The sequence below is a fragment of the Carlito syrichta genome, unplaced genomic scaffold (genome assembly GCF_000164805.1).
Source record: "Carlito syrichta isolate Samal-C Ts95f unplaced genomic scaffold, Tarsius_syrichta-2.0.1 Scaffold316215, whole genome shotgun sequence".
NCBI classification, from domain to species: Eukaryota; Metazoa; Chordata; class Mammalia; order Primates; family Tarsiidae; genus Carlito; species Carlito syrichta.
In genome coordinates, this window is record NW_007260311.1 from 460,302 (window position 1) to 484,633 (window position 24,332).

At 39.3% G+C, this 24,332-nt stretch overlaps 1 protein-coding gene across 3 annotated transcripts in view; it reads right to left on the reverse strand.

Annotated features, from left to right (window-relative positions):
• Positions 1–24,332, reverse strand: part of FBXO15 (F-box protein 15) — a 73,948-nt gene that overhangs the window by 48,681 nt on the left and 935 nt on the right. For all 3 annotated transcript variants that reach the window (XM_021706940.1, XM_008073930.2, XM_008073931.2), the window contains 2 exons: positions 8,981–9,091; positions 4,877–4,981 (listed from right to left, as the gene is read on the reverse strand). In XM_021706940.1, the coding sequence (XP_021562615.1) occupies positions 4,877–4,981; positions 8,981–9,091 (216 nt within the window). The remainder of the gene's footprint in view (positions 1–4,876; positions 4,982–8,980; positions 9,092–24,332) is intronic.

A 24,332-nucleotide genomic window follows, 5' to 3' on the forward strand; every position in this document is an offset into this window, starting at 1 on the left:
GCACTCCAGTCTGGGTGACAGAGTGAGACTCCAACTCAAAAAGTAATAATAATAATAATACCAAAAACACACAAAAAAAGGAGAAGCCTGTTTCCCAGGGTCAAGTTTAAAGTGAGCAATCTCACGTTATTTGAGATCAACCAAACCACTGCCTTCCTACACCAATAATTGAATAGGAGGTGTATTATTAAAAACTAACTGGATGTACATGCAGTGTGATCTTTGTCTCTTTAAAAATATACACATGGTTTTTAAAAGATCAGAAAGAACATACATACACCAATAAAAACAGTGAATAACTGAATTGTATATTATTTTGCTTTCTTTTTAATTTTTCAACAATGAACACACATTGTTTTAACAGAAAAAGGTGCCACCATTACTTGTTATTAATAACTTATTATTGATAACAATAACATCAATAATAACAATTAACAGTGAGGGTTAACAAGTTTTTTGAGTATTTACTAAGTGTCAAGCGTTGTTTAAGAACTTCATATACATTAACTCATTTAATCCTTACAACAAACCCAGGAGATAGTTTATATTATTGTTCCCATCTGCAGATGATGTAACTGAGGCCCAGTTGCAAAGTGGCACAGCCCACATCTGTGTACTCAAGCACGTGATGGAGCTGGGATTTAAACCCACGCAGCCTCAACCAGAGCTCACACTCTTATCCTGTATACATCACTGCCACTTCACTAATATGAAGAAATGGGATCAAAGAAACTGAATAAGCTATCCAAATTCACACAGCCTACAAGCCTCAATGTTGGGATTCAAATTCAGCTTTGACACAAAGCCTGAAATCCTTCCATTCACTATTAAGAAGAGTACATGAAAAGCCACCTGAGCACTGGTATTGGCAATGGGCCTAAAGCTGAACCTGAGGGCTCCTCTATCTCAATGAGCACTCCCCATCAGAAATCAGAAACAACATTTAGGGAAAATTGAGGCAGGGGTTAAAATCAATTTCCTAATCTGAATTGCAAATTTTACGTAAATAAAACTTAATTATTTGCGATTATGTCTCCACATTTCGATTTAGAGCAATACGGATGCCCGGAGACACCCAGGCATGCTCTGGAGAGGCATAACCATTTCATCAGTGCAGCAGAAAAGGATCCTTTCTCAAACACATGACTTTGGAACCCATCTTCTTGATTCAGACATGACGGGACTTTCCAAACTGATCCAACCCCTTTTGACAATTCTATCTAGTATGGATTTCTTGAGTCATTTCTCACCCCACAAAATAATTTCACACCAAGCTTTTGCTTTAAAGTATTTATGTTTTCAGTTCAGAAATGTCTAGACTTTCATATGTAAGCTAATAGATATGATTATTTGAATACATATAGGTAAATCTGAAACCATTTCGCCAAAATTCCTTGAATAGACACTTCTTAAAACTCCCTTTGCATAAAAGTTTGCTTGCATATTCTTCACATTTATTTTATTCATCATCTCACTCTATATAAATGTTCCTTTAACAAAACCATTACAGACCTCAGATTTCCCACATCAGCACTACCTAAACTACTGCTTACATTATTTTTACGTGTTGTAGCACTCACAAACTAAGAAAACAAACACAGCCCTTGAGAGGAGAATCACAGCATAAACTCCACACACAGCAACGACAAGTATACCTAACATTTGTATGATGAACTAGGCTCACACATTATGTTATTTCATTTTAAGTAAAACCCCCCCAAAATTTTATATCATAGATTATTCCCCTTGCTTATATAATAAAATATAAATGTTAAGTTTAAGATACTCTTAACAGTCTTCAAAACCCAAACACATAATTATTTCTTAATCCCCAAATGCTCCATCCTGTTAGATACTTAGGCAGATCTGAAGACAAGAGCATATGTATCTACTATGACTATCAGTCAGGTCCAGAAAAACTTCAATCAAACAAGTTGTTCAGAAAATGGGCCTAATTTAATGTTCAAACAAATCATGTTTCTCAGAGTACGTGGCCAATAAAACCCCCATGTAATGATGCAGTTGCCGCCTCCAACATCCAGTTTCCCCATGCAGAGATCAGTATTCATGTTGACAGAGGTCACCTCATGGATGGATGGGGGCACAGGGAAGGCCCCCACCTTTCAAGCATGTCTGCCTGTAATCATCAGTGTAATTAACTACAATATGTGTGCCTGTCCTCTTTTCAGAAGCAATGCTTAGAGAATACTGTTAACTTTTCAAAAACAAATACTGATTACCCATTCAACTGCTATACATCCTTTCATGTGGTCTGACTTCATTTAAAAAATACAATTCAACTTAACAGAATTAAGATTTATCCTTTGAAAAAGAAAAGAAATATGAGCATAGATTTATCACAAGCTCAGATGTCCAAAAAACAACTTCCAAGAACATGGGATTGGCATATAATCATTAGTAAAAATGTGCCAAAAATATTACTAAAGCTATCTTCCAAATCTGCTTAAAGGTCTGGTTCCTGCACCACCAGACCTATCAAGGTGAAGTAGAGAGAGGCGACACTTAAAGAAACTAAGACATTTACAATTTATCAGCATATCTAAGGATTCTGAGTTATATTCTTAAATAAAATGAGAACCCTCCAGAATGCTACAGTTTTAGACCTCTGGTTGACTCCTTCCTTGAAAACTGCCCACGGTATTTTTGCTTTAATGAACACCTTCATTTTATTAGATCAACTGTCTTAGTCCATTTGTGTTGGTATAAAGGAATATCTGAGGCTGGTAATTTATAAAAGAAAAAGGTTTATTTGGCTCACAGTTCTGCAGGCAGATGAATCAGCATCTGTTTTTGGTAAGGATTTCATGCGGCTTCCACTCATGGTGGAAGGCAAAGGGGAGCCAGCAGGTGTGGCAGATACTACATGGCGAGGGGCAGGGGTAGAGCACACATGTGCACAAGCAAGACAGAGAAGGGAGGGAGGTGCCAGGCTCTTTTCAACAACCAGCTCTTGTGGGGAATAACAGAGTGAGAGGTGCAAGGATGACATCAAACTATTCACGAAAGAACCACCCCCTTGATTCCAACGCCTCCAACACTGGGGATCAAATTTCAACATAAGGTCTGAGGGACAAACATATCCAAACTATAGCAGTCTTTAAGAAAGAGACACATAAAAATTGCTCTACATTCATTCCACAACTACTGTCAAGAACATGATTCATTGTTTCACTCATTAATCAGTGTGTGTATGTGTGTGTGTGTTTGTGCATTGACGCGGATGGATGGATGGAGGGATGGATGGATGGATGGATGGATGGATGGATGGATGGATGGATGGACGGGCAGACATACAGACATATATTCTTCCATTCAGAAATGTGAGTCCATAGTAGACTGTACCAGAACCAGCTGGGAAAGTTAAAAAAAATCTAGATCTCTAGTTCACATTTCTGGGGACTAACTCAGTGCTTTGGGATCTATATTTTAAAAACTTCTCCAGGTCACACAAATGCAGAGTCAAGTGCATCTTTTTTGTTTTAAATTAAACATAAGATAAACCACCTATCATTTCCAACCAAGGAATGGTATGTTCCCTCTGAGTATGAATATGATTGAGAACAGCTTAAATGAGGTCTGAGGGCTTATTATGAGTTCCTCATAATAAACCAGCACCTAACATCAAAGATGCACAAAGAGTCAGATGTGATGGCTCACGCCTGCAATCCCACCACTTTGGGACTGCTTGAGCCCCGGAATTCAAGACCAGCCTGGGCAACATGGCAAGATCTCATCTCTACAAAAAACAAAAAAGATGCACTAGACTAGTCATTTCAGAACTTGACTATTCATTTATGTGACCTGGAGAAATTTTTAAAATATAGATTCCAAAGCACTGTTACAGTCCCCAGAAATATGAACCAGGGATCTAGATTTTTTTTAACTTTCCCAGCTGGTTCTGGTACAGTCTCCCATGGACTCGCATTTCTTACCCACCATGTTCCAAGATTAAATAATATTACAGTCCCCCTTCCATCAATCTCCATTTCCTTATCTAGGGAAAAAAAACACCAGTTAAAACTTGCATGCCCTCTCATCTTGCTGTTTCCCCTGGCTGACATGTGGATTCTATGTAAGATCTATATTGTCAGATCTTTTGATAATGAATGAGAGAGGGGCCTAAAAAACCCAAGATATTCAGCTGTAAGCCACAAAAGTCTCATTAGAAGCTAGGAGGATTCTACCATCTCTCCCTCCAAGATAAAATTCTGAGTTGCAGGTTGAGATCACAGTGACCAAACACAAGCAAGGTTTTTTCCTGCTTGTTCCTATATGTTCCATGGAGTTAGCTGAGGGTGGGGAAACCCTCTGTCCTCTGGCTCCCTGCTTCCAAGCCTCCACCAGAACATAGTCTTGGCCTCTCTCCTTCCCTCTTGCTCTCCTCACAGAGTAGTACACTTGATTGGCATGTTCGGGAAGAGGAATTAAGTATACTTGGCCCCTTCCTCTTCTTTCTCTAAGATCTCATTCTGCTCTGTGAATGTCAGGCTTGGGTTGAAAGGGTCAGGTTCCTGCAGTGCTGCTCAAGATTGTGTAGATAAGTCTAATTCTGGGGTGAACACAACCAAGTCCTACTGACCTAAAGCAACATTCTCCAATGGCCACAGACATAAAAAGTTTGATCTTTGGGAGTACATACAAAGAATATTCCTTTCTTTTAGCATATAAGTGCAAATATTTAAAAATACCATTGACTACTTAAAGCATTAGCCAAATTATATCTGTGTCTAAAAAATACTCTTGAAATTAACTCTCTTAAATTTTTTAAAAACTGCTTTAAAATTTCTAACTAGTTGTCATGACTTCTATCAAACTGTCATCAAAACATAGCATAGAGATTTGGTTTTCTCCTTACTTGTCATTGGTCAGATGGTAAAAGCGCCTGTTTACACATCCAGTAAGCAGCAGGCTCACATCATCCAGATAGGAAAATATCTTCAGCAAGATTTCAGGAGGCATTCTAAGAGGGAGCAGAAATTGGAAAAGTAGACCAGAGCTTAATCTTCAAATACCCAGGAAACAACTGGCCATTCATCTCTAAACAGAAGGCCATAAGTAGACCTCCTCCGGTACAAGAAGCAGACTGTACACTCATCTTCAATTACTTTCTTGATTCAAATGTTCTGGTTATCACAATTCTCATGCCATAAACCAATAAAGAGACCCAAGGGTACAGAGAGTGAACTTCTTAGCATTTCAACCACGTTCACACACAAGTCAACAGACAGGATTCCACTGCCTACTTATGATAGCACATATTTTTCTTTGGTGAGATAAAAGGAAATAAAGGTCACAGAACACATTCTTAGCTATTAATAAGAAAGACACAGACACCCCTCCCCCTTGAAAAGTAGGGGTAATGAGAAATATCAGCTTACTGCCCACCTACTCTACCACTCTGAGCACCTGCCTCCTAAACGCCCGCACACTTCCTCTGGGGTGCCAAGGATATACCAAGCCCTGTAAAGTTTTCTGAAGTGTCTTTTTCATTTATGTGCCTAAATATGATATTACATGTATTCCCAACATTACATCTATTTCTATGATCTAAGAGTTCTACAAAGCATGCTAAGAATGAATGAGCCCTAATGTAACTTTATGAACAAATGGAAAGGGAGCCATAGCAGACTGTATCAAGGGTTAGGGGATGGGGCCTAGGGATAACAGAATGGGGGAAAAAAAAAAACCTTCAGCCAATTTAAAATGGCTCGCCCATACTCTCTACTTGTGATATTATTTTAATTTTTTTTTATGATGAGAATCAGATTAACAAATGTTTCACAAGGAAATAATTAGTCCTAAAATTCTGATAATATTGGGAAAGAATAAAGTGGATTCTCAAAAAAAAAAGACAGTTCATGTGATACATATTAGAAATGTGTCACTGTGCAAGTGCTCCCACTGCTCAAAGCTTCTGAGACATTTAACAAGAGACTTTCTGGGAGTTTAAACAGAAAGCTTTGCTTAAGTATCAGTTAAATCCCTACGCCTATATAAAATACCTTACATTCAGAGTCAATAAATTAGAAGCTTTCCAGGAGGGAAGGTCTCTAAATGCTGTCTAATGCTAGACAGCAACGTTGTAAGAAAACACATTTTGTGACCACTTAGACTATCCACTACATGCCATTTTTACATTTTTAACTATTTAAAAGAAATTCATTGCTATTATTTTTAAAGCAGTGCGATTCAAAAAAAAACTTAGAGCCGGACTTAAAGACATCTTAGAAAGATATTCAGTAACCGTAAGAATTATTTATCTGGAATAAAATACCATTCAAGACAGGCATTCAACAGGTTTTTACCTTCCTACTACTGGACTACTCTCTGAGTACTTCTAGCAGAAAGAGAAAAGTTCTATTTTAGTTAAGACAGTTGAAATCAAAGACATTCTTAATTACTGTTCATAAAGTTTCTTCAAAGCTGAAACAGTCAATGTTTACTTACATCCATACTGGATTATTTTCTGTTGGATTCTAATTATTTCACATTGCCTGGAGGGAGATGTGATGATGAGGGGAAAAGAAGAAGGTGGAAGGCGAGAGGCAGGATAAGCAAAGAAGCTCAAAATGAAAACTGCTTTAGGCCAGTGGGCTTCCCTGAGAAAAAATGTAAGTCAACTGTCATGTTCATTTGCAGCAATGTGGAATTCAACATGTGCATTCCATTGTCACTGCTTCACACTGTGGATCTATGCCAGCAGCCTTGCGTTCACACTTCTCCTTCACTTCCTTCTAACAGAGTGCCTGTACTCTAGGTCCCCACCATGTCTTCTACAGAACTCCAACCTCTCGATCCTCCTCACCTCCTGCACCACTAACATCAGCCTCTGAAAACACTCTCCAGAATCCCGCACCTGAAATAAGACTCCTCCTTTCATTCTCCCCATCCCCAATCACCCTCCAACTACACATAGTTTCTGTGCTCCCTCTCACTGCCAGGTTTCTTGGAAAGAACAAAAGAAAACAAAAAAAGTGTCTATACCTGCTGCCTCCACTTCAACACCCCTTACTTTCTTTTTGTTCTTTTACATTCAGTGTGAAATATAACATGCACACAAATCTGAAAATGAGTAGCCAGTTCATTCCCTTCCATGCACACACAACAGCTCTTTGAGGACGCCCACGTTTTCCCTGCTGCCCAGCACCTACTGCCCTCCTTCACTCTCCTCCCTGGGCAGCAAGCAACTGACCATCCTGTTTCTGTAGCACAAGACACCCCCAACTCCTCAATTTCTAGGACCTCATGGTCTTCCCTGGTTGCTTGGTGTGTTTTCAATATCCCAGTTCCTTCAGGCTTGCTCCTGGGCCACCTCTGCTTTTCCTTTCTACACCCTCTCCCTAAGATGTGCTGCTCCACGACTGCTGCCTCTGGCCAGATCTCACCCTGAGCCAGACAGTCTGGCCTCTGTGAGGATGCCACCATCTGTCTAGCATCCTCCTTTGCATGTGTCCCAGGCATCTTGGCTGTAACAAGTCCAAAGTAATCATCATGACCCTCTCTTCTATCCTGACCCCACCTCTTTTTCATCTCAATCTGCACCACCTCCACTCACACATCTGCTCAAGGCAACAGTTTTCTGTTTCCCTCACATCCACATCTAATTCACAAAGAAGTCATGTAAGTTCCACCTCTAAGCATATCTCACATGTGCCTGTGTCCCTCCATCTCCCCTCCTTCTAAAAAGACAGGTGAACAAGCAAACAAGATAATTCTAGAACTTACATAACATCACACCATACTGTAAATAAAGTCCACACCCCTCCCCAGAGCCTGGCAGCCCTGCCCGATGTGTCCCCAAACTCAGCACCTCTGGTCCTCTCTGGCATGCTCTTCTCTAAGTTCATTCAGTTCTCATCATTAAGTGTCATCTCTTCGGGGAAGCCTTTCCCTACCATCCCACCCCACTCCCTGCCACCCCATCCCACTGTTCTAGACTTAGAAATCCATCTGTTTCCTTGACAGTATGTATCCCAATTCATTAGGATTGACTTTCTTTTAAATTTGTCTCCCCCACTAGATTGTCAGCTTCATGAGAACACATGAGTACTCACCATTTGTGTACCAGCACCAAGCACTTGGTACCAAGTGTGTCCTCTAATGTTTTGTGGATGGAATAACTCAAAGAATATCTGCTCTATTTCTCATATCAGATTGCTGTATGACAGGTTATTCCCAGAGTACAGGAGTTTCGGTTTAAACTAATGTCTTCCGTTAAGTATCTGTTTTGGCTTTAAATTTCTCTTTAAAAATACACTGAAATATGTACACAAAAATATATACACTGTTAGCTGAGCTAGTTACCACACAGTATCAAAGGCCCAGAATTCGAAATCAGGCAACTAGTGTCTGAATCACAGTTCTCCAAAATGTAGATTACATGGGCCTGCCTTCTTACCGTGTAAAACGTCTCTGTGGTGACAGCAAGCATTCAGGGATCCACACAGTGCTTAGCATATAGTTAGTGTCCCATAAATGTTAGTATAGTATGACTCTACAGGCATCTAAGCACCAATTTCAAACAACTTTTTTAAAGTTTCTATGGACCTTGGTGCTGAGAGTCACAGTACAGAGTCTTGCTGTAGCAAAATGGGTTCCCAAAACCCTGAAAACTAAGATTCAGAAAGCTCTGAAGACTGTAGAACATACTTTAATCTTCTTTCTCCTTTTTCAAAGGTCCTTATCAACTGGAAAGTGAGTAATTTTGAAGAACATTTTAATAAAAGGAAAATTCAATTTACTTGTCACTTTTAGAAGTTGCGTCTCATGCAACTCGTCTCACGAGAGTGGTGTGACAGCCTCATGATTCACATCCAACTCTCCACATTGTACATCTCCCTACACAATCCTATTCTTAGAGAGCTCAAAACAGCAACTTGGTATACACAGCCTTACAACTTTCTCTAATATTCCCATGACGAGAGTCCCCCAGAAGTGACAGTCTATTCCTGCTACTCACCTATCCAGGAACACAGCGCAGCCAGCAGAGGCCTTCTTACCACGCTGTTTGCCTCTGGCACACTGCCTCAGAGAAGCATAGCCTGCGGCCAAATTGACCCCCAACTCCTTTCTGAAAGTAAAAATGCAAAATTCAAATTATGCAATTACCCAATGAGGTGAACTAGCTATTCCATTCCACAAAATTCTAAAGGATTCATAAACTCCAAAAATTATTCACTGAAAAACTTCATCTCTGCAAAGAAAGAAAGGAAAGAAGGAGAAAGGAGGAGGAACGCAGTACCTAAAAAATGTGTGTGGCTGGGCGTAGTGGCTCACACCTGTAATCCCAGTCAGTGCTTTGAGAAGCTGAGGTGGGAGGATCACTTGAGCCCAGGAACTTGAGACCAGCCTGGGCAACATAGTGAGCCCTCGTCCCTACAGCAAATCAAAAAATTAACCAGGCGTGGTGGCATGTGCCTGTAGTCCCAGCTACTCAAGAAGCTGAGGCAGGAGGACCACCTGAGCCTCAGGAGGTGGAGGCTGCAGTGAGCTGTGATCATGCCACTGCATTCCAGCCTGGGCAAAAGAGTAAGACCTTGTCTCAAAAAAAAAAAAAAAGAGAAAAAAGCTTATGTATACTGTGAAACACTTAGTATCCTAGCAAGTAAATCTACCAACTGGACTTAGTTGTGTTTTCAGTCTCAGGTTTAATGATACTTGCTTCCATTATAAGCTGTCAGCATGTCAGAAGTGCTATAAAATCTAGTAAATGGTAACAAAAAGGATAAAGTTAAATGTATTGATTGGCCAGTTTTGATACAATAGAAACCTAATAAAGATAGTATCAACAGATTTCTTTTAAAATTTCACATTATGAACTAGAATTGTCAACATAATCTATGAAGATAAAGACTGGTTCCAACTCTAACTCTGGTAGTCGTAGTCACAGAAGTTCCAAATACTCATATGGAATTTTTTTCACATTTTAACATCTGACATTGAATGGAATATATTTTAATTGGTAATCTTTTTATCTTAGCAGTACATTAAAAAAATAGTTCATCTCACAATCAATGACTTTTTAGATTCCATGAAATAGGGTATAGTGTTTTATGCAACGAATCCTTTTCAGAGGTTCCTAAAATAAATTTTTATGAAGATCAGTCCTCAAAACCAGTAGTGCTCAAAAGCAGCTTGGAGAGAGACACCAGAAAGTCACATGGCCCACAGCCTCCCCATCTAGGAAGCAGCCCCCTTCCCCCCCCCCACCTCCCCCTCTGGGACTTGAGGAGATATGCTATTTCTCTTGGAAAGGTTTGAGAGTTGCTTCTTTAAGCAGTACATAGCACACATATATTAGCAATGGAACCACCTCTTACCCAGCATGCTACTTAAGCAGTGACTAAAATCCACATGCTCAGCTCATCAACACCATTGCTTAAAAGATGTACAGTAAGTCTCCTATTGAACGAGTTCCATTCTGAAAGCATATTTGTAAGTCTAATTTGTTATTAAGTCCAACAAAGTTAGCCTAGGTACCCAACTAACACAATAGGCTATATAGTAGTGTACCGTAATAGGTTTATAATACTTTTCACACAAATAATGAATTAAAAAGAAAACATTTTTAATCTTATAGTATAGTATGTGATAATGTACGCCAGACAGTAAACTAACTTACATTATTGGACATACGAACACACATTCTCACCTTTGAAAGTCTGCAACTTGAAGGTTCATATGTAGCAGACTTACTGTACTCTCTTCACCAAGAGTTTAACCACCCTCAGTTTTTCTTTTCAGGTCAATTCTCCAGATTTGGACAAACTTAAAAAGGGGTGGGCAATGATTGGGAGCAAAAATGAGGTGTTCCAAGAACTTGGAAGGAAGGCAATTAACCATCTGGAAGCTGAAGTATGAAATCCACACACAAGGTATCACTTGCCACTAAGAGGCAAAGGCAATTAAAGGAGCTCTGGCCCAGGCCTCAGTTGACCAGACAACAGCTAGCCTGTGACCTACCGCAGAGACAGTGCACCAAGATCTGCACGCACCAGGAGGCACTCAAGTCACCCAGCAACACCATCTGCCATGCTCAGCAAGCATGATTCCCCATGTGCTTCTGAGCAGCCACAGAATCGTTCCTCTTCCCTTGATAGATTTTTCTCTTTGGAAACAAGCACAGTGGCTGGCATGTGGTAAGCCCTCCATAAATAGTAGCTATCATCTGCACCACCGGCATCTTAACATAGGAGAGGCTGAATGAGGTCAGCTTTTCTAGATCCTGGAAGGCAAAAATGCATCAAGGTAAAAAGTGCTGGCTTCACATGCCTCTCTTCTCCACCTTCAACAAAAGGTGCTTTATAGGATTCTTATCTGACTTTCTAGCCAATGTTTTCAACATTTTAGGCCAGACCACTGGTTTTCAATCTGTGCTCTGCAGAGCAGGAAGGAGAAGGAGAGAGAACAGGAAGAAATACTAACCTGAAAATGTTTGCAATGCTCCTCTCACTTTAATCAGAGAATTCTACTTGTGACACATATTTTTGAACTTCTGTTGAAAATGTTGTTTAACAAAGATTTCCTTCAGAGTAATGCTTTAACTCTACTGAACTGGCCCTAACAGAGTAATCAGAAGTAAAATATAATTTCCTAATTGGTTTCCTAGGGCTGCCTTAACAGTACCACACACTGGATGGGTCAGAACATGCCTCATGTCCTAGAAGCCAAAAGTACAAAATCAAGGTGTCGGTGAGGCTGTGCTCCTATGAAGGCTCTGGGGAAGAATCCTTCCTTGCTCCTGGTGGTTGGCAGCCATTCTTAGTGTTCCTTAGTTTGTGGGATGTAACTCCAATCTCTGCTTCTATCTTCACAGAGCAAACTTCCCTCTGCACATTCCTGTCTCTGTATCTCTTCTTATAAGGACACCATTCATGTTAGACTGAGGACCCACCCTAACCCATCTTAACTAATTACAACTGCAAAGACCCTATATCCAAATAAAGTCACATCCTAAGGTTCTGAGTGGATATAAATTTGGAGTGGGGATGGGAGGACAGTAGTCAATACAGTAAACAAAGTTTATTTTAAAAATTCTGAAACTATTTAAAAGCAATACTTCTTTTTAAGTGGTTAATTATTATTATAATCAAAATTATTAAATATTATTATTTATATATTATAATAAAAATCATTATTATTATTACATTGACATATTGCACATTCAAAGATAAAATGTCTTCAATTTACAAAGGTTTCTAATACCTAAGCTTTAAGTAAAAGAAATTTCTATTATTCCTCTATCAAATAATAATAATTTGTATCAGGAGTTCCCAACCTGTGACCCTCAAACCCATGAGAGTGCGAAGAGTTGGCTGTACCAAGAAAACTGTGAGTCCATACATATACTAAGCATTATACATATACTGAGTAACATTTCTCACTAATATACACTACTGTTTTTCAAAACATAAATGGATATTGTTATGGTTAATCAAATATAAATTTATTTAAAACATTACTAAATTTGGTAACAGTTTTGTGTCATTATGTATTTCTTCAATCACAGAAAAGTCAAAACTATTGCCCTAGGCCTTTCTAAGAAAACTGAAGAAAAGTAAATTACTACAATGTACCAATTTTAATCTGGCAAATTAGTAAAGATCAAATAAATGGTAAAGATGCATGCTGGCTAAGTTATAGAGAAACAGCACTCTCAGTCAGGCATGGTGACTCACGCCTGTAATCCCAATACTTTGGGAAACTGAGATGGGAGGATTGTTTGAGACCAGCCTGGGCAACATAGTGAGACCTCATCTCTACTAACAAAAAACTTTAAAATGTGACCAGGCGCAGTCGCTCACACCTGTAACCCCAGCACTGAGAGAGGCCGAGGTGGAAGGATTACTTGAGCCCAGAAGTTTGAAATCAGCCTGGGCAACATAATAAGACCTTGTCTCTACAAAACAATAAAAAAGTTAGCTAGGCATGGTGGCACACACCTGCAATCCCAGCTATTCAGGAGGCTGAGGTGGAAAGATTGCCTGAGTCTTAGAGTTCAAGGCTGTAGTAAACCATGATTGTTCCACTGTATTCCAGCCTAGGTGACAGAGTGAGATCTTCAACTCAAAAAAAAAAAAAAAGAAAGAAAGAAAAAAAGGCATTCGCGCGCCGCTGGTAGAACAAAATGAAGTAGTACAGACTTTATGAAAAACCAAATCTTTTAACCAAGATGCTTAAAAGGAAAATACAAAAGTCAGAAATTATTCCACTTCTAGAAATGTTCCCTACAGTGAGGAAATATGCCCAGATTGGGTCACTCAAGAATATTCATCCCAAAGTTGTCTGCACTGGGACAAAATATTAGAACTAGCACAGGAATTGGTTAACAATGTTAAATATAGTTAATAATGTTCAATCAATTCAAACATACATTTTCAATAGAGGTAAGAGTGTTTGAAAGAAAAATAGGCCCATGGTGTCTTCCAGGTGTCTATATGGCTTGTTCCCTCACTGCCTTCAGGCACTGACTCATCACCACCTCACTGAGTCCTTCCTAGACTATTCTATCTAAAACTGCAATCCTAGCTGGGCTCGGTGGCTCAGGCTGTAATCCCGTACTTTGGGAGGCTGAGGTGAGCAGATTGCCTGAGCCCGCAGGTTCGAGACCCGCCTGGGCAACTTGGCGAAACCTCATCTCTACAGTAAATCCAAAAATTAGACGGGCGTGGTAGCTGACGGTTGAGGCGGAAGGATTGCCAGAACCTAGCAGTTCGAGGCTATAGTGGCTGGGAGCAGCCACTGCACTCCAGTCTGGGTGACAGAGTGAGACTCCAACTCAAAAAAAAATTAAAAATAAAAATAAAACTGCAGCCGGGCTTGGTGGCTCAGCCTGTAATCCCGCGCCTTTGGGAGGCTGAGGTGAGTGGATTGCCTGAGCCCGCGGGTTCGAGACCTGCCTGGGCAGGCGAGACCTCATCTCTACAATAAATCAAAAAAAATTAGCCGGGCGTGGTAGCACGCACCTATAATTCCAGCTACTTGGAAGGCTGAGGCGGAAGGATCGCCGGAGCCCAGCAGGTCGAGGCTGTGGTGGCTGGGAGTGGCCAGGAGTGGCCACTGCACTCCAGTCTGGGCGACAGAGTGAGACTCCAACTCAAAAAAAAAAACCAAAAAATAAATAAATAAATAAAACTACAATCCTGACCCCCCACACACATACACCTTTTGTGCCCTCTCCCTAATTTTCCTCCTTAGCATCACCACCAATACTACACACTTCTCTTCTCTTCTCTGTCTTGTCTACTATCCCTGGAACTCCATGCAAGCAAGTGGACTGCATAGGTTTGCTCCCTACTGATCCTGCAGCACCCACAACAGGCCTGGCATGCAGACAGCGTGCAATAAACACCCAGTAAATTAATAACATGTTGTCTGAAAAAGCACTTTACTTTACTTACTCTTGAATTTCACTAAAAGAAAAGGAAACATGCATAAAAAGAAAAGAGGCCTGAAAGGAAAAACAAGGTATTAACAGGTCATAAATTTGATTCACAGGATTACAAGACTTGTGGGTGGTGCTTTTAAATGGGGACTGGAGGACTGAAGGGGTATACAGCTTCATGTATTTTCTAATGCTTCCTAATATATTTAACATGTAAAAAGTTGTGGGGGGGGGTTGGTGTTTCAATTTCAAAACTAAGAGTCCCCCAGCACAAGGCTAGGAAACACAGTGTGACAGCACAGTCCTTCAGACTGGAGCAGTGGTCCTCAAAGGCATTCCTAGTGACAGTATCCCCTAAAGAAGTTGAAATCAGGTCCCCTGAAATCTGGGAGCACAGCTTGAAGCAAACTCAAAATTTCCTAGAAGTTTCTCATCTGATCTTAAAAATGAATACAAATATTGCACTCTACTGGCTCATTTATCTCTGTCTTACCATAAAAATGTATTATATCATTTAACAGTTAAATTACTGAACATTTTCCCCTAAGCCTTGTGTGAATTTTATACCCCAGAAAGATACCATTTCCCCTGCCCACTGGCTCCTGCCCATTTGAGAAGCACAGTGCCTGGATGCTCAGATACTTCAAGAACACATACTGGCTCAATCCATCAATAAGTTCTCAGTGAAAAAGTTAACTTAAAACGTTCATGAAATAAAGTCACCTGTTTTGTAAATACAGAGGGTGTCAAAAAAAATGTATACACATTTTAAGTATGACACTCAAAAGATGGCGTTAGTCAAATGAATGCTAGCATCACCATGTGACAGCAGGACAGTCAAAGAAAATGGCAGAAGCACAGTTGAGCTAACATCATACTACACAATGCTACTGTAATTCAATTCAACTTTGAAAAGTAATACACATATAACACCTCTTAAAATATGTATACATTTTTGGCACCCTCTTTATATATGCATATAAAATATATATAAATAAAATAATCTTAATGGATTCCTCAAAATCATGCTGTAACTCTCCTACTCAAAGACAGTTTTAAATAACAATTAAGCAACTAAATTGTTTGATACTAGTTTTGTTGTTGTTGTTGTTGTTGTTGTTGCTGTTTTGTTTTAAGTACCAAAAGTTTTCCCTGATCTGAATCCCTGATTCAGTAACAACTGGATATGCCTCTGTCTTTGGCTAAAACATTTAACATAATTTATTTATTTAGTTCAATTCTACAAATACCAAATACTTAATCATATATTCTGTACAAGTCAATATGCTAAGTACTTTAAAATTTATTTCATCCTCCTTTATTTAATCAGAATATGAAGGCCATTGTATTACAAACATGTTTTCAAACTTTAAAAATGTTATTTTTTGCTGTTTTGTTTTTCCATAATTAAAGTAGATTCCATAGACTCTGTCATTTCACAGATTAGAAGACAAGGGCTCTAACTAGGCAACTAAAGAAACATGCTTAAGGTCCCAAGCTATAGTCAGATAGCCCCTAAGAGCCTCATCTCTTTCAGAGTTTTTTAAAAATCATATTTTAGATAAGAGTATACATCTTATTACTGTGATTTTGGCACTACTGAAAGCACATCTCTATCCATAAAAAAAAGCAACTGAACATTTTTAAGGGCAACAAAATTAACAAATCAGCAATTTCCATGTATATCTATATGTCTACAAGGTTAAGTGTAGACATTTAATGGGTATGTAGCTTGCAAGTTATAAATTTATTTTAAAACCCCATAAGTGTAGACGTATACTGACATATTTAGTAAGATAAATTTAGTTTAAAAACACTTTTTTTCAAGTGACACATTCTTGCCTGATAGCTTTGAATAAGTCCAATATTTTAAAAATCTAATTTCTGTGTCTCATTTTTATCTGGTAAATCAAAAAAATTATACCAGGTATAAATTAAGTGAATTTGATATGCTTTCTACTATATTTCTTACAGCTTTATACACATTCACATTTTGTGTTAAATAGGAAACCACTAATTCCATCTAATTTTCCACAGTGAGACATTAAAAATAACTGCCTGCTTTGACCATAGTCAATCATTCTGTTCTCAGCAGATGACCTTTCTTTACCAAAAAGATTGTATACCTTTCCAAATCAGTTTGAATGCAGGTTCCCATGCCAGGCATAATGACAGGCGCTCTAATTACATCAGTATACTAGACAGTTCACTCAACTTACAAAGGAACAAAAGATCCATCACATAAAAATCATTCTGGGAGTTTCTCCTATGGAGTAAACCAAGACAGAGCTTCCTCAGCACCCAGAGAGGAATGGATCCGGCAGCACACCCCATAAGCCTCCAGGGGAGTGATGATAACCGCCTGGAGCAAAGAAGAAACACATCTACTGACCTGGACTGGAACTAGCCACTCTTCTCTGACAACCACAGTCCACCACCAGCCTTTGGACACAGTGGGGAAGGTAAGTGACAGGAATTCCAGAATTCTATGGTCCTGCCATGAACTTTCAGGGCTTCCTGGGCCTTGTAAGGACCCAGCCCTTCACGGGAGGCTGCCTTCCCCACAGCCATACTCTGCCATGAGTGGTGCAGGAAAAAAGCCTTGAGCAGTGCCAGCTGCCAATTCCCAGGAACTCAACCATTGCAGGGAGGAGCAGATGCCTTCCAGCCAGTTTGGGAGGGAATGGGCCCCAAGGGTAACTTTCTGCAGACAGTTCCTGGTGGGGTGGGTTGCCTGAGAACACCTGAGATCCGCTGCACCTTGACATTAAGATCACAGACTGCCTGAGGCCAAGGTAGGAGCCAGGTGGGATGTGTTTCCATAGCAACCTCTCACTCCCCTTGTGAACTCTTCTGGGCCTGCTCTGCACAACAGTATTACCCCAGTGGCCTGGGGCTCCCTTTTAATCCCCAGTGGGGTAGCTAACAGTGCATACCTGCAGGCTGCTTCAAGTCCTTTCCCCCGCAATACCTCAGAAGGCTCAAAATGGACAGAAAACTTGGAAAATACCCAAAGCCCTGCCTTCAGCCTAGGCTGGCTGGGCACTTATTCGGAGCAGCACTCACCAAGGCGAAACCACAGCCACCACTGTAGCCAGCTTTCTCTTACAAGCACCACTTCCTGGCCAGAGGTCAACAGTACAGTCAACCACATCAGATATAATACCTCAGCTTTGGGGAAGGCCAGATCCCAAGTGCCGGCTAACAACACCTTCCAAGTCACTCCAGCCGTTCAGGACACCATAAGCCAGTGCAGGTACACATCACAGGGCTGCCACATCTGGCAACTGAGAAATTCACCACACCGAGGCTATGTATAACCAAGAGAGGTCTCTGCGCCTACATCAGACCCCTGCCAACCTCAAATAAGAAGAAATCATCAACTCAAATGAGAAAGAAAAAAAAAAAATTCTGACAATATGAAAAAACAGGAAAAAAAAGCTCACACCAACTCTTCAGCAACAAACCCTAACCAAAATGAAATTTTTAAAATTCCAGACATAGAATTCAAAAGGTTGATGATAAAATTGGTCAATGAACTTCAGCCAGAAGTTTAAAACCAACATAAATAAACTTAAAAAACTATTCAGGACATGAATGAAAAATTTCCCAAAGATATAAACACCTTTAAAAAAAAAAAAAACTGAAATTCTGGAAATGAAAGAAGCATTTAGGGAAATACAAACTGCAGGGTAAAGTTTTAATAATAGACTACAACAAGCAGAAGAAAGGATATCAGAACTTAAAGACAAGGCTTTTGAATTAACCCAATCAGACAACAATAAAGAAAAAAGAATCAAGAGAATATAACAAAGTATCCAAGAAATGTGGGATTATGTAAAAGTTCAAACCTAAGAATCATAGGTGTTCTTGAGGAAGAAGAGAAAGCAACAGGTTCAGAAAGCCTATCTGAGGGAATAATAGAGGAAAACTTCTCTTTCCTTGCCAGAGAAGATCTAAACATCCAGATAAAAGGAGCCCAAAAAAAACCCAAGAAGATTGCACAAAGGTCATCGCCAAGGCATATAATCATTCAGCTATGCAAAGTTAATGTGAAAGAAAGAATTTAAAGGGTAGTGAGACAAAAAGTATCAAATAACTTACAAAGGTAAACCTATCAGATTGACAACAGACTTCTCAGAAGAAATTCTACAAGGCAGAAGGGATTGGGGTCCCATCTTCAATCTCCTCAAACAGAATAACTGTCAGTCAAGGATTCTATATCCAACAAAACTAAGTTTCATAAATGAAGGAGAAGTAAAGTCCTTGACAGAAAAGCAAACACTGAGGGAATCTGTCACTTCTAGACCAGTTCTACAAGAAATAAATTCTAAATAGTGAAACAAAAGGTTGAAATACATGAGCTAAAAAACACTGGAAATCATAAAGTTCACAGGCATTATGGAACACCAACAAAATAGATAAAATAAATAAACAAAGCAACCAGACAACAAGTATGATGAATAGAATAGTACCTTACATATCATTATTAACTCTGAACATAAATTGCCTTAATGCCCCACTAAAAAGATATAGACTGGAAGAATGAATTGAAAAAACACTGGGCAACTTAGTGAGACCTCATCTCTACAATAAATCAAAAAATTAGCCGGGTGTGGTAGCGCACACCTGTAGTTCCAGCTACTTGGAAGGCTGAGGTGGAAGGATCGCCAGAGCCCAGCAGGTCGAGGCTGCGGTGGCCGGGAGTGGCCACTGCACTCCAGTATGGGCGACAGAGTAAGACTTCAACTCAAAAAAAAGAAAGAAGGAAAGAAAAAATACAACACAAATATCTGCTGCCTTCAAGAGACCCCTTAACTCACAAAGACTCCTGTAGACTCAAGGTAAAATGTGGAGGAAAATATTCCACACAAGGAAACCAAAAATGAGCAGGAGTAGCCATTCGCATATCAGATAAAACAGACTTTAAATGAACAACAGTAAAAAAAAGACAAAGATGGCTATTATACAATCACAAAGGAATCAATCCAATGAGAAGACATAACAATTTTAAATATTATGTGCCTAGCACCAGAGCCCCCAGCTTTAAAAAGCAAATTATACTGGACCTAAAAAAAGAGACAGACAGCAATACAATGATAGTGGGAGATTCAACACTCCACTGACAGCAACAGACAGATCATCAAGGCAGAAAGTCAACAAAGAAACATTGAAATTAAACAAGACTCTAAAGGAAATGGGACTAACAGACATCTACAGAACATTCTATCCCAAAACTACAGAATGCACATTTTTCTCAGCAGCACAAGGAATATTCTCCAAGACAGATCACATTATAGGCGACAAATCAAGTCTCTATAAAGTCAAAAATACTGAAATCATATCAAGCACCATCTCAGACCACAGTGAACTAAAACTAGAAATTAACTCCAAGATGAACTCACAAAACCAAACAAAAATGTGGAAGTTAAACAATTTGCTCCTGAATTGTCCTTGGGTCAACAATGAAATCAAGATGGAAATTTAAAAATTCCTTGAAACAAATGACAACCACGAAGCAAGTTATCAAAACCTCTGGAACATAGCCAGGGCAATACTCAGAAGAAAATTTATAACACTTAAGGCCTACATTAATAAAAGATCACATATCAACAACCTAACATCACACTTCAAGGAACTAGAAAAACATGAACAAAGCAAACCCAAAGTTAGCAGAAGAAAAGAAATAACAAAGATCTGAGCAGAACTAAATGAAACTTAAATTTAAAAAAAATACAAAGGATTAATGAAACAAAAAGTTGGTTATTTGAAAAAGATAAACAAAATTGATAGACCACTAGCTAGATTAATTAAGAAATGAAGAGAGAAGACTCAAATTTACTCAATCAGAAATGAAAAAGGAAACATTACAACTGATATGATGGAAATTCAAAAGATCATCCAAGACTATTATGAATACCTCTATGCAAACAAACCAGATAATCTAGAGGAAATGGATAAGTTATTGGAAACATACAACCCCACACCTTGAATCAGGAAGAAACAGAACAGACCGATGAAAGTAGCAAGATTCAAACAGTATCAGAAGTCTCCTAACAACAACAAAAAAAAGTCCAGGATCTAATGGACTTACAGCTGAAATATACCAGACCTTCAAAGAACTGGTACCATTTTACTGAAGCTATTTGACAAGATTTAAGAGCAGGGAATCTTCCCTAATTCATTCTACAAGGCCAGTATCACTGTGATACCAAAGTCAGGAAAAGACACACACAAACAAAAAAAAAAGAAAACTAGAGACCAACATCTCTTATGAGCACAGACACAAAAGGCCTCAAAAAAATGTTAGCAAACCAAATTCAACTGCACATTAAAAAAAATACACCATGACCAAGTGGGTTTTATCTCAGAGTTGCCAGGGTGGTTCAACATACGTAAGTCAATAAACGTACACAAGTCAAATGTGATCAACTACATTTAAAAAATAATATGATCAGCCGGGCTTGGTGGCTCAGCCTATAATCCCGTGCCTTGGGAGGCTGAGGTGAGTGGATTGCCTGAGCCCATGGGTTCAAGACCCGCCTGGGCAACTTGATGAGATCTCATCTCTACAATAAATAAATAAATAAAATTAGATGGGTGTGGTTGCGCACGCCTGTAGTTCCAGCTACTTGGAAGGCTGAAGTGGAAGGATCACCGGAGCCCAGCAGGTCGAGGCTGCGGTGGCCGGGAGCGGCCATTGCACTCCAGTCTGGATGACAGAGTGAGACTCCAACCCAAAAAAAAGAAAAAAAAGGAAATAATAATAATAATAATATGATCATTTCAACAGGTGCAGAAAAAGCATTTGATAAAATTCAGCACTCCTTTATGGTAGAAAACCTCAGCAAAATAGGTATAGAGGGAATATTACTCAAAATAATAAAAGCTATATATGACAAAGCTACAGCCAATGTCATCTTGAACAGAGAAAAGTTGAACACATTCCCCTCAGAACTGGGGCACAGCAAGGATGTCCACTATCACCACTACTATTCAACATGGTACTGGAAGTCCTAGCCAGAACAATCAGACCAAAGGAAGACATAAAAGGAATCCAAGAAGAATCAAACTATCTCTGTATGCTGACAATATGATCTTATACCTAGAGAACCCTAAAGACTCCTCCAAAAGACTCGTGGACTTGATAAATGAATTCAGTAAAGTTTCAGTATACAAAATCAAAACACACCACTGCCATACACCTTAGCAACAAAACTGAGAATCAAATCAAGAGCTCAATTCCATTTACAATAACAGCCAAAAAAACTAAAGTACCTGGGAATATACTTAACCAAGAATGTAAAAGATCTCTACAAACAGAACTACAAAATTCTGATGAAAAAAATTGCAGTGGACACAAACAAATGGAGAAACATCCATGCTCATTAATTGGAAGAATCAACATTATTAAAGTGATCATATTACTCAAAGTAATCTACAGACTCAATGCAATCCCTATCAAACTACCAACATCATTTTTTCACAGAATTTTAAAAAAAATTCTAAAATTCAAATAAAACCAAAAAAGAGCCAGAATAGCCAAAGCAATCCTAAGCAAAAAGAATAAAGCTGGAGGCATCACATTGCCTGACTTCAAATTATACTACAAGCCTGTAGTAACCAAAACAGCATGGTACTGGTATGAGAGCAGACACATGGACCAATGGAACAGAATAGAGAATCCAGAAATAAACACAAATACCTACAACCAACAGACCCTTGACAAAACAGACACTGGGGAAAGGATACCCCAGTTAACAAATGGTGCTGGGAAAATTGGATAGCTACTTACAGAAAAATGAAACTTGATCCCTTTCTCTCCCTATATATAAAACTTAACTCAAGATAATCCCGCGCCTTTGGGAGGCTGAGGTGAGTGGATTGCCTGAGCCCGCAGGTTCGAGACCCGCCTGGGCAACTTGGCGAAACCTCATCTCTACAGTAAATCCAAAAATTAGACGGGCATGGTAGCGCGCGCCTGTAATTCCGGCTACTCAGAAAGCTGAGGCAGAAGGATCGCTGGAGCCCAGCAGGTCAAGGCTGCGGTGGCTGGGAGCGGCCACTGCACTCCAGTCTGGGCAACAGAGTGAGACTCCAACTCAAAAAAAAAGATGGATTAAAGACTTAAACGTCAGATCCAAAATCATAAAAATCCTAGAAGAAAACCTAGGAAGAAACTCTTCTGAACATTGGGCTAGGAAAGAATTCATGGTAAAACCCTAAAAGCAAATGCAACTAAAACAAAAATAAATAAGTGGGACTTAATTAAACTAAGAAGTTTCAGCACAGCAAAATAAATAATAAACAGAGCAAACAAGCAACCTACAAATGGGTAAAGATATTCACAAACTGTACACCTGACAAAGGACTAATGCCAAGAATCTACAAAGAACTCAAACAAATTAGCAAGAAAAAAGTAAATAACCCCATTTAAAAAGTGGGAAAATGACATGAATAGACGTATGACAAAAGAACACATACAAATGGCCAACAAACGTGAAAAAATGTTCAACATTACTCATAATCAGGGAAATTCAAATTAAGACCACAATGAGATTCCACCTTGCACCAGTCAGAATGGCCATTATTTAAAAAGTCAAAAAACAATAGATGCTGGTATGGATATAGAGAAAAGAGAACTTACAACACTGTTGGTGGGAGTATAAATTAGTAAAACCTCTATGGAAAGTGGTATGGAGATTACTCAAAGAACTAAAAGTAGATCTACCATTTGATCTAGCAATCTCACTACTAGGTATTTACCCTCAGGAACAGAGGTCATCATATAAAAAAGACACCTACACACACGTGTTCATCGCCGCACAATTCACAACTGCAAAGATGTGGAACCAACCTAAACACCCATCAACCAATCAGTGGATAATGAAAATGTGATATATATACACCATGGAATACTATGCAACCATAAAAAAGAATGAAATCACACCCTTTGCACCAACATGGATGGAGCTGGAGAGCATCATCCTGAGCAAACTGACTCAGAAACAAAACTGAACACCCCATGTTTTCACTCATAAGTGGGAGCTAAATGGTCACAAAGATGGAAATAATAGACACCAATAAGAAGAGAGGAAAAGGGGGTGCAGAACTATCCATGGGCACAATAGTCACTAATTGGGGATGGGACACCTGAAGTCCAATCCCCACCACTACCCAACATATCCCTGTAACGAATATGTATGTGTACCCACAAATCTAAAACAAAAATTTTCCTTTAACAGAGCGCTATATAAAGACTAATTTTAGTAATAGTGGCAAGTTGATTAAAAGTTTACTATTTAAATTCCTGCTTTCTCTGCTATACAACAGAATTTTCGTAGGCACTGTCACCATTTTATTTGTCACAGACTTGTATGTCTAGCATGTTAGCTATTCAGTCAAGAGTTATTATCACAGAACTAGAGAACGTGCTTCCCAAACCAGGGTAAGTGGTGTCATGGAGACCTAGAGAGGGTATGGGACACGGTCCTGAAGATTTGAGAGATGGGGGGGATAAAACTTAAGTTTTGGACTAGAAAGTAACAGAATGTCTTTTCATGATTAAACACAGACATTTGGTTCACTAGAAGAAAAATATGCATGACTTTCCATATTTATAAATCAAGATGACTTAGAAGCAAAAAGATTGCCCTCAAGAATGAAATTGTTCCATTATTCCTCCACCTGGTGTGGGCACGGGGCTAGGAATAGTGCAGGATAAAACGAGAGAGATTTAATAAGGTACCATTCTAGCATGTTCATACTTCTGACACACTGGATCATTTTACTTCCTTGAGTTAAACTGAAAATACTACTGGAAAGCAGATGCAGCCTCCTGCTCTTTCTTATCTCACTCCTCAAAACCGCTTTTTAGCCGGGCTCGGTGGCTCAGCCTGTAATCCCGCGCCTTGGGAGGCTGAGGTGA